Source organism: Pseudophryne corroboree, chromosome 5 (assembly GCF_028390025.1).
Source record: "Pseudophryne corroboree isolate aPseCor3 chromosome 5, aPseCor3.hap2, whole genome shotgun sequence".
Lineage (NCBI taxonomy): Eukaryota > Metazoa > Chordata > Amphibia > Anura > Myobatrachidae > Pseudophryne > Pseudophryne corroboree.
Window position 1 is genome coordinate 74,570,106 of NC_086448.1, and position 15,183 is coordinate 74,585,288.

General features: G+C 46.1%; 1 protein-coding gene across 2 annotated transcripts in view; it reads right to left on the reverse strand.

Moving 5' to 3' along the window:
* Positions 1 to 15,183, reverse strand: part of CDK6 (cyclin dependent kinase 6) — a 295,151-nt gene that overhangs the window by 168,800 nt on the left and 111,168 nt on the right. For both annotated transcript variants that reach the window (XM_063921385.1, XM_063921384.1), the window contains exon 3: positions 13,674 to 13,809. In XM_063921385.1, the coding sequence (XP_063777455.1) occupies positions 13,674 to 13,809 (136 nt within the window). The remainder of the gene's footprint in view (positions 1 to 13,673; positions 13,810 to 15,183) is intronic.

Consider the following 15,183-nt stretch of genomic DNA (forward strand, 5'->3'; position numbering starts at 1 on the left):
TTGCTGCGATAAGGGGGTAGCAGTTGATTTACCGACGGACACAATGCAGGCAGTCATAATTCCGACACCCAATGACCGACAGTCAAAATACCGACATGCTCAAAATACCATTCATTATGCCGACATGTTCAAAATGCCGACAGTCAGAATACTGACATTTGAAATGCAGACATGTCAAAATGCCGACATGCTGTTCTTGAGTAATTTTTGCCCCAAAACAGACTTTCCATACTTTACCATCCCAGTGGGGGGAATAGAATAGCGTGCTGAGCGTAGCAAGGCACCGTGCCCAAAGCATGGCGAGTGCGGCGAGCCATCCAAGGGGACGCGGTACACTTAGACAGTGCCTATGTTGACCTTTGTCGACATGGATACACAACCCCCCCCCCCCCGAAAAGCTCATGTCGGCATTCTATGTCAGCATTTTGAACACGTCGGCATAATGAATGTCGGTATTTTGACTGTAGGCCAATGGCTGTCGGTATTTTGACTGTCGGTCATTGTGTCCGTCTGTAAATCATACTGAACCCCAAAAGAGAGGTCTTTCTTTCCTGCCACAAGTGATAAATAGGCCTCCAAAACACAACACAAACTTCAAGGCAGCTAAAGAGAATGATTCACAACTATCAGTATGATGGAATGTGTACTCTTCAAGAGGGAAAGTTATCAAAGCTTGGTGGGAGATAAAGTGGAGAGAGATAAAGTACCAACAATTCAGCCGATAACTATCATTTCACAGGCTGTGCTTTAAAAATGACAAGAGCTGATTGGTATTTTACCTCTCTCCACTGTATCTCTCCAAGCTTTGATAAATCTCCCCCAAAAGTGCATTCCACTGCTTGGACATCTATAAAACTATGGGCTACTGGTCTTAATAATAAAAACATAGGGGTCAATTTATACCCAGGGCACTATATGTAAATGTAGGTGTTACAATATAGAGCAGCTCTGCTAAAACACATAAATAAGGTGACAAAAGATATTGGTGAAGGTAAGCAATAATTTTCTTTCCATGCATGCTCTCATATACCGGGTTGGGTATGAAATCTCGGTGGTTGGAATCCCGACGCTGTGAATGCAGATGGCTTCCAGGTAAGTATTTTATCACTTCCCATAACCCACCTCTCCTGCAGCAGCCTAACCCTACGGTCCCCTCCCTCAGCCTAACACTAACTGTCCCCTCCCTCACCCTAACAAACCCCTCCTACAGCTTAACCCTAACAGTCCCCTCCCGCAGCCTAACCCTGACAGTTTCCTCCCGCAGCCTAACCCTGACAGTTCCCTCCCGCAGCCTAACCCTGACAGTTCCCTCCCGCAGCCTAACCCTGACAGTTCCCTCCCGCAGCCTAACCCTGACAGTTCCCTCCCGCAGCCTAACCCTGACAGTTCCCTCCCGCAGCCTAAACCTAACCATCCCCTCCAGCAGCCTAACCGTCACCTCCCGCAGCCTAACCCTGACAGTCCCCTCCCGCAGCCTAACCCTGACAGTCCCCTCCCGCAGCCTAACCCTGACAGTCCCCTCCCGCAGCCTAACCCTGACAGTTCCCTCCCGCAGCCTAACCCTAACCATCCCCTCCCGCAGCCTAACCCGAACAATACCATCCTACAGCCTAATCCAAACTGTCCCCTCCTGCACGCTAACCCCCTTTGAGATGCGTATCATTTTAACTTAAATCTTAAAATACATTGACCACTTGACTAAGAAGCCACAGCTTAAACTGGATGCTGGAACAGGTGATGATGACTATAAGCTAGATTTATGATTGCATATATAATAGGAGGCGTGCAAGGAAAGATACAGACGTGGAAACACATCGCTGCTCACGTGCAAATTGGGTATTTTTAAGCTCAACTCTTAATCATCCGCTTACAGAATTCACACTTTTTATCCCCGGAAGTAAGTCCACACTTGGAGCCCGTCACAGCACCCTAAGCCTGTGACATCACCCAACTTCTGTGAAATAAATATTAATAATTTCATTGTCCTATTCTGGAGAGGGACTAGAATTGGGAAAATTTAAACAAAAGGATATTTGCAAATTTAGAGGCAAGAATGCAGCTTTTTTTTAATTACATGTCTTTTAGCAAAACCATGCAAGTTCCAGTGTTAGGAAAATTAAAGTTTGCTAACTTAATTATTAAGTATACCGGCATCTCGAGCCACTGTAATGTCACTGAAGGCTATATACTAGATGGGGGTGGGAGGTATGTATAAAACTAGTGCAAATATAAAATAGTGGTGTTGCCCACATCCTAAAACAACGATTTGGTCCTCTTTATAAATACCTAATTTTTTTTAACTCTATAGGACCAGAATACTAAGCCTTGAAAAGTGATAAAGTGAAGAGAGATGGGGTCTATTTACTAAGCACTGGATGGAGATACAGTAAAGTCGCTGGAGATAAAGTACCAACCAATCCGCTCCTAACTGTAATTTTTCAAACACAGCCTGTGGCATAGCATTTAGGAGCCGATTGGCTGGTGTTTAGTAAATAGACCCCAAAGTACCAGCCAATCAGTTCCTTACTGAGATGTTACAGGATGTGTTTGAAAAATGACAGGAGCTGGTTGGCTGGTACTTGATCATGGTGCAATTTATCACTTTTCAAGGCTTAGTACATCTGGCCCCAACTGATAAAAAATAATGCCCCTTTAATACAACTTACCTCCCAACTGTCCCGGTTTTCAGGCACTGTCCGATGGTGAGGGGGAAGAGCTGGGCCAGCTCCCTGTCACCCGCTGCTTTGCAGGTATGGCATTCCCAACAAGGCCACACCAACACCGTAAGGCCATGCCCACTGAAATTAGACCACACCCCTTTCGTGGCCAATACTCCCAATTTGCAGAATGTTGGGAAGTACATATTTAATAAATAATATTGCTCTATTACAGTATTTAAATGAAACATTATTTTGCACCCATATATAACACCGCAATATTGCCAGCATTGGTGTATTATTAATGTTACTTTCCTTCTTCAACAGCACAGAATGATTGCCTACAGTAAAAGTGTATTGGTAGTCGTCACCTAACCACATAGGGCAAAGTGCATGCAGTTTCAGCTAAAGTATCTCGCCTGTCATAACTATCTCTGTTGTTTGATAAATCTGATGGGTTCTACTCTTTACTAATGAAAAACCGGGATGGCAATGTGTCCGACACCGGTTTAAAACTTTCATTTCTTCCGGCAGGTTTTGCCTTAAGTAATTCCAGCGGTTTGAAAGCCACAGAATAACCAGAACAAACAGCTCTTTAATTCATAATGTATAAAGCTGTAAACTTTTATGGTAATTTTGTCTGCAAATTTGTTTTAATTACGCTAAATTGTCCCAAAATTGCAAAGTGTGGACTTCCACAATCACTAAGAATGATACAAATCGACTGAATTTCTATTGTTATTGGCTAACAAAAGTCGGCTGATGACGTGGGATCATCCAAATACAGTAACTGAACTATACCCATACATGTCACACTATGGGGATCATTCCGTCCCGATCGCACGCTGCGTTTCCTCGCAGCCGTGCGATCGGGTCGGAACTGCGCATGCGCGGTGGCCGCATTGCACAGGTGCGTCGTTGCCCGGCGACGGTCATCTCCAGGCAGCGACGCCACTAGCGGGGAAAGCGGGCACAGCAGCTACCGCAAGAAGATTGACAGGAGGAAGCCAGAACCGGGAGGCAACTCACCGTTATCGGGGAGTGGCGAGTCCAATGCAGGAGTTTCCAGGCGTTTGGAAGGGCGGCTGTCTGACGTCAATTCCGGGACCTGCATTGCTCGCACAGGGTAAGTAAGTCTTACCCTGGTCTTCTTTTACAGGAAACCTTTTTTGCATAGCAGGGCTGCACATGCGTTCGCAGCTCTGCTATGCAGATATACACTCCTCTCATAGGCGGCGTCTAGTTGATCGTACAGGCAGCAAAAAGTTGCTACGTGCGATCAACTCGGAATGACCCCCTCTGTCACAGTGGTATGACCTTCTGACATGTTGGACCGACACAGGGTCTAATTCAGATCTGATCGCTGGGCTGCGTTTTTTGCTGCCACACTCCCCGAAAATGCCTGATCCCGACTTCGTTTTTCCAGACACTCCTGGAAAACGGTCAGTTGCCACCCACAGACGGCCTCTTCCTGTCATTCTCCTTGTGAACGCCCGTGCGCTCAGATTTTTCGCGCCATCCCGTCGCTAGCCACCGATGACCGGTGCTGTTGTGCAACGCGCCGGCAAAGCACGGCTCTGACACATGCGCAGTTCAGATCTGATCGCCCGCTGCGCGAAAACGCACAGCGGCAATCAGATCTGAATTACCCCCACTGTCCCTTTTCCCTCATCCAAAACCATCATTTCAATGCTGAACACATCACGGCAATGCAGCAGTGAACTGAAAGTACATCACAATGTCACGGCTGCCTATATCATTGTATTAGGATGAGGTACGTACACATGACTGGGTTATAGGGCCCCATCAGGCAGTCTGCGGCCAAACCACACAGATCTGAAAAACTGGATTGTACAGTGTGGACCCATCTGGACTAGTTCCTGTAGTCTCACGGTGTGTAGATAGACAGGTCAAATGAGACATGTGTGGTTATCTTCATTACATTTGCCTGGACAAGGGACAGATTCTAGCTAATTTTTGAAGACTGCACATGCTCCTCTCAAAAAACATTAGCATCTTTGTCTATCTACAAGCAATTCTGAGTTGGACGCTTTTCTCCATCCATCAAATGGGCAGTCCTGGGTAGTAACTGGGTGTACGCACATAAGAGAACCAACTCCTATGCGTTGGTGGCATGTAGCCAGCGTTACACCACATTCCGAGTTGTATGAATGCCAAGCCCACAATACTTATAATACACTATTCTTATAGTGGAGGCATGTCCAAAATGCGGCCCTCCAGCTGTTGTGAAACTACATATCCCAGCATGCCCTGACACAGTTTTGCTGTCAGAGAATGCTAAAGCTGTGTCAGGGCATGCTGGGATGTGTAGTTTCTCAACAGCTGGAGGGCCGCAGTTTGGACATGCCTGTTATAGTGTATTAACACTATAGTGAAGCAATATGGCAGCTTCAACATTGGTACAGCGAAATGGTGGAGATTTATCAAAGCTTGGAAAGAGATGAAGTGTGGGGAGATAAAGTACCAACCAATCAGCTCCTGTCATTTTTGAAACACAGCCTGTAACTGACAGACGGAGATTGGTTGATACTTTGGGGAGATTACCAAGACTTGGTGAGAGATAAAGTACCAACCAATCAGCTCTTATCTTTCATGTTACAAGCTGTTTGAAAAATGAGTTCTAATCTGATTGATTGGTACTTTGTCTCTCTCCAAGTGTTGACAAACCTTCCCCCTTTATCTCTCTCCAAGTTTTGAAAAATCTCCCCCAAAGTCCTAAATGCCACAACCTCCTCTGCAGTAATCAGTACCCATAGGCATTACTGTCCACTTACAGGACAAAGGAAAACTACAGTAAATGTAAACTACTGCTAAACTGCATTTTTCCTGTCCACTTACTCTTATGTCACCTCCAACTTACTGTATATCGGGATAAAACTCAACCGAATCCTGAAGAAGCCCTAACAATGCAGTATGTAGTATAGCCTCTAACGGTCACTTGTAACGAGAGCTGTAAATTGATGAAACTACAACTTAAGATAAAAAGAACTTTCCATTCTGACTACTAATGGCAGTGGTATGATTTCTGAAGGGTATCGGATGACCATATGTAACTGTACCTCAGAAGGAGGAATAATTCACAGCTGTCACACAAGAAACTGACAAAATGAATGCACGGGGTAACTTACAGTACACAATTAGGGCGACCACATTATCCGTGCTGTCGGGAACAGGCTCACTAAGAAGATTTTACCGTCGGCACTTTGAAATAAGAGTTTTCAAAACTGTGAACAGCTGAACCTCTCCGTAACAATGAAGGTGATATTGCATTGTACACCTCAGCATTATTTTGCTCCTAATTATATGTCGGCGCAGGGACGATTTTATCACTTTGTACATGTCACATTTAACGTTGCTGCCATCGTGAGTTTTGGATTACATGGCTAACCGGACAATCCTAAGTAACGAGCAACTGGAGCCACTGTTATTACATGACATATGTACTAAGCCTTTGAGAACTATAAAGAGGACTGAGATAAAGGTCCAGGTTTATCAAGCCTTGGAGAGTGATAAATAGCACGGTGATAAAGTACCAGCCAATCAGCTCCTAACTGTCATTTTCAAACACAGCCTGTAACATGGCAGCTAGGAGCTGATTGGCTGGTATCTCTTTCCACTTTTTCTCTCTCCCAAGGGAGGGATATAATAGGGTCCGAGTTTTAAATGCGGGACAGACTCACACCTTCTCACACATTAAAAGATGCGAGTTTGTCCCGCAAGTCGCATAATGTAATAGCCTGCAAGTTTGTAAGGTCAAGGCTATTACTATGGGGGTCATTCTGACCCGATCGCACGCTGCAGTTTTTCACAGTGTAGCGATCGGGTCAGAACTGCGCATGGCCACCCGTCGCTGCACCACGATCGCCTCTGCCTGATTGACAGGCAGAGACGGTCGATGGGCGGGAGGGGGCGAAACGGCGGCGTTTGGCCGCCGTTTCGTGGGCACGGCATGGCCAAAGCAGGCGTGGCCGGACCGTGTGGGGAGTGGCCCGCAGCGGCTGCGTGACGTCACACGCAGCCACTGCGGGCCGGGGAGCTATGAGTAGCTCCCGGCCAGCACACTAAAGCTGCGCTGGTCGGGAGCTACTCTTGAAGTGCAAAGGCATCGCCGCTGTCCCCCCGCATATCTGAGTTCATGATCGTAGCTGTGCTAAATTTAGCACAGCTACGATCAACTCGGAATGACTCCCTATGTGCGATGTAGTGCAAGTTTTTGCTAGTAAACCCACACCTTGTAATGCGAGCTTCATTACTTGACAGAAGCATGCACAGGTGAGCGAGATCCTTGCATGCTTCTGTCTGTGAAAGTTATCAAATACTGTAGTTAAAAATGTAAAAAATCTAATAAAATGACACCCACCACAAGCATAAACATCCCCCGGGCTCTTTGAGACAGTCCTGGTTGAAAAAATTCAGGGGAATTTTTTTTTTTTTACTGAGGTCCCCCTATATTTTAACAGCCAGCACCGGGCTCTTGGACCGGTCCTAGTTCCAAAGACACAGGGGATAAAAGACGTAGGGGTCCCTCATATTTTTTTAAACCAGAACGGAGCTCCACTAGCCAGGAAGGTAGTGACACAGACGGGAACCGCTACATAAACCACGAGGGTCCCCTCCATCTCTAACCACAAGGTCAACACAGATGACCCTTGTAATTTACATAGGATTCAATGTAGCGGTTCTCACAGCTAAGCTACTGGACAAGTGAACTTTTAATTTCACGGTGTGGGTGTGTACAGTCTTTATTTTAATATTTATTTTGCAGGGGGACTACAGGTACCAGCAGGACCTGTAATGCCCCGTATGCTGATACTTGTGGTTCTCCAAGTACCAGCCTAAATGGTGTGATGACTGCACATGAGGAAGTTGGGAGTCCCGGAGCTCAAAAGTACAGTGATCACTGAGCCAATCACTTTACACATCGCAGGGACGGGCTCCGATCTCTGGATACATTTCATAATACAGTGGTGTCTTTGCTATTTTTACAGCCATGGCGTGGCGTTTCGAATACTCCCGGCCATGGCTGCTTTGATATCCTAATGATCGCGGGCACACGCACCGCAATCGCAAACAGAACGGGCATTATAACTACGGGTAGCGGGAGCATATCCTCCTGCTACCAGCCCCGACAGTGTCTCCCAGCCCCCCCGTCACTATACATGGCAGCGGGAGTCTCTTATTCCCGCTGCCGCCGTACTGCTCCTGCGAGTATAAAGCGTTTATGGGAGTGTGCATATGCACCCGCGAACGCCACGGCATGTCACTTATTTGTCCCACGTTGCGAAAGCATCGCGGGCAAAAATGTATAGCGGCACATCTGTACATCTCTGCAGTACAAGTTTTCTTAATGTCACGAAGAGCGGCGATAAAAAAATTCTAATTATTGGATCTAAGACCAGATACTTAATAAATTGGCCCTTAAATCGTTATTAGTACAGGGGCGCCACAACGTTATCTGGTTGGTGGGGGTGAAAAAAAACCTTTGGCGCTCCCCCAACGATTACACCTACCCCCCCACATGCAGGGAGCGCTTACCGCCGGATCACCGTGGAGAGGCGGAGACTCCAGTCCCACTGTCCCACTCCAGTCCCATGTCCTGGCCGGCTCTCTACACAGATGCATTTCTGCGAGGAGGCGTGCCTCCCAGTAACGCATCTGTGTGAAGAGCCGGCCGGGACACTGGACATGGGAAAGAATGCAACGGTGGCAGACTTTCCAAAGTGGGACTGGAGTCTCCGCGGTGATCCGCCGGTAAGCGCTCACCCTCCCCAACGCCTGCGCCTCTGTCAAGTTTGGGGGGGGACATGCTGCCCCCCCCCATCCCCATATTCCGACGCCACTGTATTAGTGTGGATGAATTAGTAGATGGACCATTAGTCACTTTACTAACATTTTTTTCTCCAAAAAACGCTCAGAAAATGTCATTTTTCTTATGCGCGAGTCAGGTGAAGTACATGTATTTAATCTAATCCAAAATGATTTTATTTAAAAAAAAAAAAAGATTTTTTTTTTAAAATATTTGTTTAAAAAAATTGTTTCTTTCAAACATCGGAACATCAGACCGCACCATCGGGAACATTGAAATCATTGTAACCCTCGCGACTTTGATTTTAATAGCCCCGGCAGCCAACAGGCACACAGCGGTGACTGGGGGGGCATCTGATGCGACCACGCCAGGTAAGTGGGTAAAGATGAATAATGTGAGTGACATCGATTTGAGAGTATAACGCTGCTTCCATTTTCCCTTTCAACATAAACCCGCCACTACAGCACAGTCTACACATCTGTTTTCCACCCTAACCTCCCCACAGAACTACATACATGTTTGACAACACTTAAAAAAACAGCGACTAGGGATTATCACCAATCTGCTGGCATTACAATGATCACATCTGACGTTTTACAAACGGCTGGCGCTGCAGAATTCACAAATGATATTTATTTGCAAAAGACAAGCGCAAAGCTACAATGCGGCTCCGTCTTTTACCCAAGAGATCCTCTTGATGTGGCAGGATATTTAGGTCCAGACAAGAAAAATGTTTTATTTAATACACGGAATATTTTTCCTGGCAAATAAAGTGAATTAAACGTCAGTTTTAGCAAGCTTGCATCCTGCGCCGGGAATATAATAAATATCTAAAATGTGTGTGGGTGTATGATGTCACATTACACTCAATGTATACTGAAATGGGAACAGCTTCCTTCATTTCATTTAGTTGTTGTGTCCTGGCCATTATACAGATACGTCCTTCCTGATCTAGCCTTCATACGTATTAAGTCGCTGCATACAGGGCGCATGAGAGTCGTCAGCTCCCATGTGACTCAGCCAGCGTCGAGCGTCTTTTTCACATCGCTATGGGAATACGACGCACTAGCAGACTCTGCTGATTAAATGATTCATATTGCTTATATTCTGTGTGTGACTGCGGCTGTATCTGTATTCAAAATGGTACATGTCAGTGGAAAACATTGAAACTTAGCATTTCGTATGCAGATACAGCTGCGGTGGCACACAGAACATAGACATGCTGCATATCATTTTAATCAGCAGAGTCTGTTTGTGCATCCTATTTGCATAGTAATGCGATGCGGTGAAAAAAATGCATAAAAATACGCTCGGAATTAGTAAACATGCTCACAACTAGGTGTGACTAGAAGGGATAGTTAACGAGACTGCAGCAGCGATGAAAGAGGAGACATCTGCAGATGGATTTAAAGTGATCCCATCGCCCACAGAGTGGAGGGAGCAGTAAATTCCTATATTCCATCCATACCCAAACTGTACGGGATGCAGTCAATTTACCTCCAATCAAAATCCCGACTGTCGAAATCCTGACACCAATTGACCGACGGTCAAAATCCCGACAAGATCAAAATCCCGACATGGACAAAATACCGACATGTAAAATGCCGACAGGTCAAAATTCCGACCTGAGTTTTTCATGATTTTTTTCATTGAAACCGACTTGTTCACACTTTACCATCCCAGTGGAACTGGAGGGGCAACATAATAGTGTACCGAGCGCAGCGAGGCACCGTGCCTGAAGCATGGCGAGCGCAGCGAGTCATCCGAGGGGACGCGGTACACTTATATGGTGTCCATGTCGACCTATGTCAACATACACACACAAAAACAATGAAAAACGCATGTCGGTATTTTGACCTGTCGGTATTTTGACCTTGTCGGTATTTTAAATGTCGGTATTTTGTCCATGTCGGGATTTTGACCTTGTCGGGATTTTGACCATCGGTCAATTGGTGTCGGGATTTTGACCATCGGTCAATTGGTGTCGGGATTTGATCTGTCAGGATTTTGACTGGAGGTATTTCATACCGATCCCAACTGTACAATTGTCCATGATCCAAGCAAGCTAGTACCGTCACATAACTGAAGTGGTGTCACGCAGATACCATGCATACGGAGATGACCAGACACTGAGAATGACATCCGCCATGCAAGTGTTACTGTGTAACAACATGCACCCAGAAGAAGCGGTATTAAGAATAACATCTAAGATACAAATAGGAAATCTGGTCCACGTTATAAAAATAATAATATTTTACTGAACATTTCTTCGTTTTCGGGAACGGCAGATGCGCAATTAATATTTCACTAGCATTGTTTCAACGTCATTCAATGGCTAATTTTATATATTATTTAGATATCAACATTTTGAAACCTTAGGCGTATATTCAATTGAAGTCAGATCCATTCCGACATGCATTTGTCGGAATGGATCCGACAAGGGCTATTCGATGACCATCTCAATCCGACTTTAAAAAAAGGTGGATTGTGATGAGAAGGAGAGGGGGGAGACCAGCGGGGAGAAGGGGGAGAGCAGAGCTACAGCAGTGTAGTAGGAGGATGGGGCACAGCCGCCAGACCTCACGGCAGGGTCCACCCGGCTCCAGCAGGCGAGACCTCGCTTGCTGGAGCCGGGTGGACGCTGCCGTGAGCGGCCGCTGTGCCTCCATCCTCCTGCATATGCTGTGCTGTAGCCGCTGCTCTACCTCGTCTCCCCGCTGGTCTCCTCTCAGCTCCCCCATCTCAATCTGACTTTTTTTTAAGTCGGATTGAGATGGTAGGAAACAGCGCCAAAACCTGTCGGATTTGGCCCCCTTTCCGACAGAAGCACGCGGATCGGCAGCTATTCCGCCGATCCACGTGCTTTCCGACAAGTCAAATTCCCCGACTTGTCAGATAAAACAGCCGGGGATTGAATAGGTCGGATCCCCTTTCCGACCTGAAAAAGATGAAAACTGACGCCTTTCCGACAAGATGGCAGTTTCGACTTCAATTGAATATACCCCTAAATCTCCTACCATTATTCCCACGATTCAATTGTTTTTTCACGCCTGCAGCTAGTTCCCGTCTAAAGTGTTGCGTGATATACAATTGTTTGTGCTGCCTGGTTAAAGTTACTGGGTGCTCATTACTTATCACGCATACCGCAGCCCAAATGCACCAGGGTTAGGGTTAGAAATTGTGCAGATTTCTGTTTCGCCACTTCAGGAGGGTGTGAGCAGAAATAACGGGTGCCCGCAGAACTCACACCGCTACTCTAGCTGTGGCCACAGTAAAACAACTGAATTTCCCCCAATATTTGGTTAATTTAGTCAAGATCCGATTAATTTTCTAAGCGTGTCATTGTAGTAGGGGAGGGAAGAGTAACACAAACAGGACAGACAGACTACCCAAACGCCAGACAGACAGGACCCTGGTCAGAATTAAATCGAAGACCCAGTTTTGTCAGACATCAAGCTCACCATCTATAATGCATGCACATTTTTGACAGACATAGGGCCAGATGCATCATCGCTTGGAAAGTGATAAAATGGAGAGTGAAAAAGAACCAGCCAATCAGCTCCTAACTGACATTTTTCAAACACAGCCTGTGACATGGCAGTTAGGAGCTGATTGGCTGCTACTTTTTCTTTCCCATTTTATCACTTTCTAAGTGACGATGCATCTAGCCCATAATCTAACCAGTTGGTGTGTTCCATTTACCTTTGCATTATAGGGTGGTCTCAAACATGGTTGCTTGGATCTCATTGGATCTCTCACTCATTCTTAAAACCCAATTAACTCCTTTGCTGGGGACAAGTGAGACTCGTCGCATGTGTGTAACTTTAAACATCGGACAACGAGCCCTTCTCATAGTCCATAGCGAGGAGCACAATTACAAAAAATATTCTGAACTTCACCCTATCTGCTAGGATTAATTTGGGGACACACATATATATGATCCAGTCATGTGACCGGCGCAATATGCTGACCGCCGGGATCCCCACTGCCGGTCATCCAGCCCCAACCCATATACATATTTTCAAGTGCAGATTTTGATATAAAATCGAAGGCACGGAATCAATTTTTTTTCTGATTTGGCAACGTGAATTAAGGCCGTAGGAGGAACCACAATGAATGTCTTTGTAGTCAGTGGCAAACGCAGGATTTTTGAAAGGGGGGTTTCCAAATAACTTATTATAGATCTATGAAATGAAAAATTCATAGATAAACAGCACACAGGCACCAAGACCGCCACCCCCACCTACATAGATGGCACAGGCACCATGACCACTCTCCCCACATAGACAGCAAATAAGGACCATGACCACCACCCACCACATGGATAGACAGCCAGCACACAGGCACCATAACCCCCCCCCCCCCCTTTCCCCACACATAGACAGCACAGGCACCACGAACCCCCTTCCTACATACACAGCCAGCACACAGGAACCACAACCCCCCCTCCCCCACATGGATAGCACACAGGCACCATGAACATCCTCTACCCTACCCCTCTTCCCCCCCTCCCCAGATAGACAGAAGACAGGCACCACGACCATCCCCCCTCTCCAGAAGACAGGCACCACAACCATCTCTCCCGCATTCCCACAGACCAAGGAGAACATCATTTAATATGAAATAATGACACCCACATCACCTGGACTCAGTGCCGCAGCGGGGAGTGAAGACACAGAAGACTGTGCCGCACCATGTGCCTCTTGCAGTCTCAAGCCCCACCACGTGATCAGCATGGGAGGAGCTGCTCCCCCTACATTCTGGCAGTCAGCCTCTCAGCGCATCTGTAAGGGAGCAGCTGCAGCCGCGCGGGGCTCCGTCAAATTAAATGTATTAAACAAAAATAGAATAAATGTAAAAAAAAAAAAAAAAAATATCGGTAAACTGCTGCGCGATAGATCGGCGGCCAGGGGGGTTTTCTAGGTACTCAGAAACTCCCCCTGCGTGAGCGTATGGTAGTGTTTATTTATAAACAATATACACGTTTGTTTCTAGTGCACTTCATTGAAACATTTAGTAAAAAAAAAAAATTTGTCCAATTTGGGCAGATTATATTTGCTAAAAGATTTTTTTAAAAAACAACTAACGGTATTTTAAAAAAAATCTAAGTAATTCAAATAGGACTAGTGGCATTGCATTGAGAGACACATGCATCATCTTTGAATCCCAATTACTGTATATGTATATACCTTTATCGTTTCATTGGGAACGCCGGGATCTGGCACTTTATCCAAGTACGTAGCCAAATCTTGATCAACATGTTCAAAAACCAGTGTAAGCTTTGTCTCTCTGTCTGTCCGCGAAACAGTACACACATCAAATAACCTGTAGGAGTAAGAGGAAAGAATGTCAATACTAAGCAAGTAGAATATTACATACATCTTACTAATCTATAAAATACCATAAAAACCCAGAAACTGTTGATTTAGGCAAGACACAGGTGGCAGATTCAGTAATCGCATAATATATATATATATATTACACACACACACATACATATTTATCTACATTATATATATATATATATATATATATATATATATATATATATACACACACACACATATATACTGTATATACACACAGCTCAAAAAAATAAAGGTAACACTTAAACAACACAATGTAACTCCAAGTCAATCACACTTCTGTGCAATCTAACTGTCCACTTAGGAAGCAACACTGATTGACAATCAATTTCACATGATGTTGTGCAAATGGAATAGACAACAGGTGGGAATTATAGGCAATTAGCAAGACACCCCCAATAAAGGAGTTGTTCTGCAGGTGGTGACCACAGACCACTTCTCAGCTCCTATGCTTTCTGGCTGATGTTTTGGTCACTTTTGAAAGCTGGCGGTGCTTTCACTCTAGTGATAGCATGAGACGGAGTCTACAACCCACAGAAGTGGCTCAGGTAGTGCAGCTCATCCAGGATGGCACATCAATGCGAGCTGTGGCAAGAAGGTTTGCTGTGTCTGTCAGCGTAGTGTCCAGAGCATGGAGGCGCTACCAGGAGACAGGCCAGTACATCAGGAGACGTGGAGGAGGCCGAAGGAGGGCAACAACCCAGCAGTAGGACCGCTACCTCCGCCTTTGTGCAAGGAAGAACAGGAGGAGCACTGCCAGAGCCCTGCAAAATGACCTCCAGCAAGCCACAAATGTGCATGTGTCTACTCAAAGGATTAGAAACAGACTCCATGAGGGTGGTATGAGGGCCCGACGTCCACAGGTGGGGGTTGTGCTTACAGCCCAACACCGTGCAGGACGTTTGGCATTTGCCAGAGAACACCAAGATTGGCAAATTCGCCACTGGTGCCCTGTGCTCTTCACAGATGAAAGCAGGTTCTCACTGACCACATGTGACAGACGTGACAGATTCTGGAGACGCCAAGGAGAACGTTCTGCTGCCTGCAACATCCTTCAGCATGACCGATTTGGCAGTGGGTCAGTAATGGTGTGGGGTGGCATTTCTTTGGGGGGCCGCACTGCCCTCCATGTGCTCGCCAGAGGTAGCCTGACTGCCATTAGGTACCGAGATGAGATCCTCAGACCCCTTGTGAGACCATATGCTGGTGCGGTTGGCCCAGGGTTCCTCCTAATGCAAGACAATGCTAGACCTCATGTGGCTGGAGTGTGTCAGCAGTTCCTGCAAGACGAAGGCATTGATGCTATGGACTGGCCCGCCCGTTCCCCAGACCT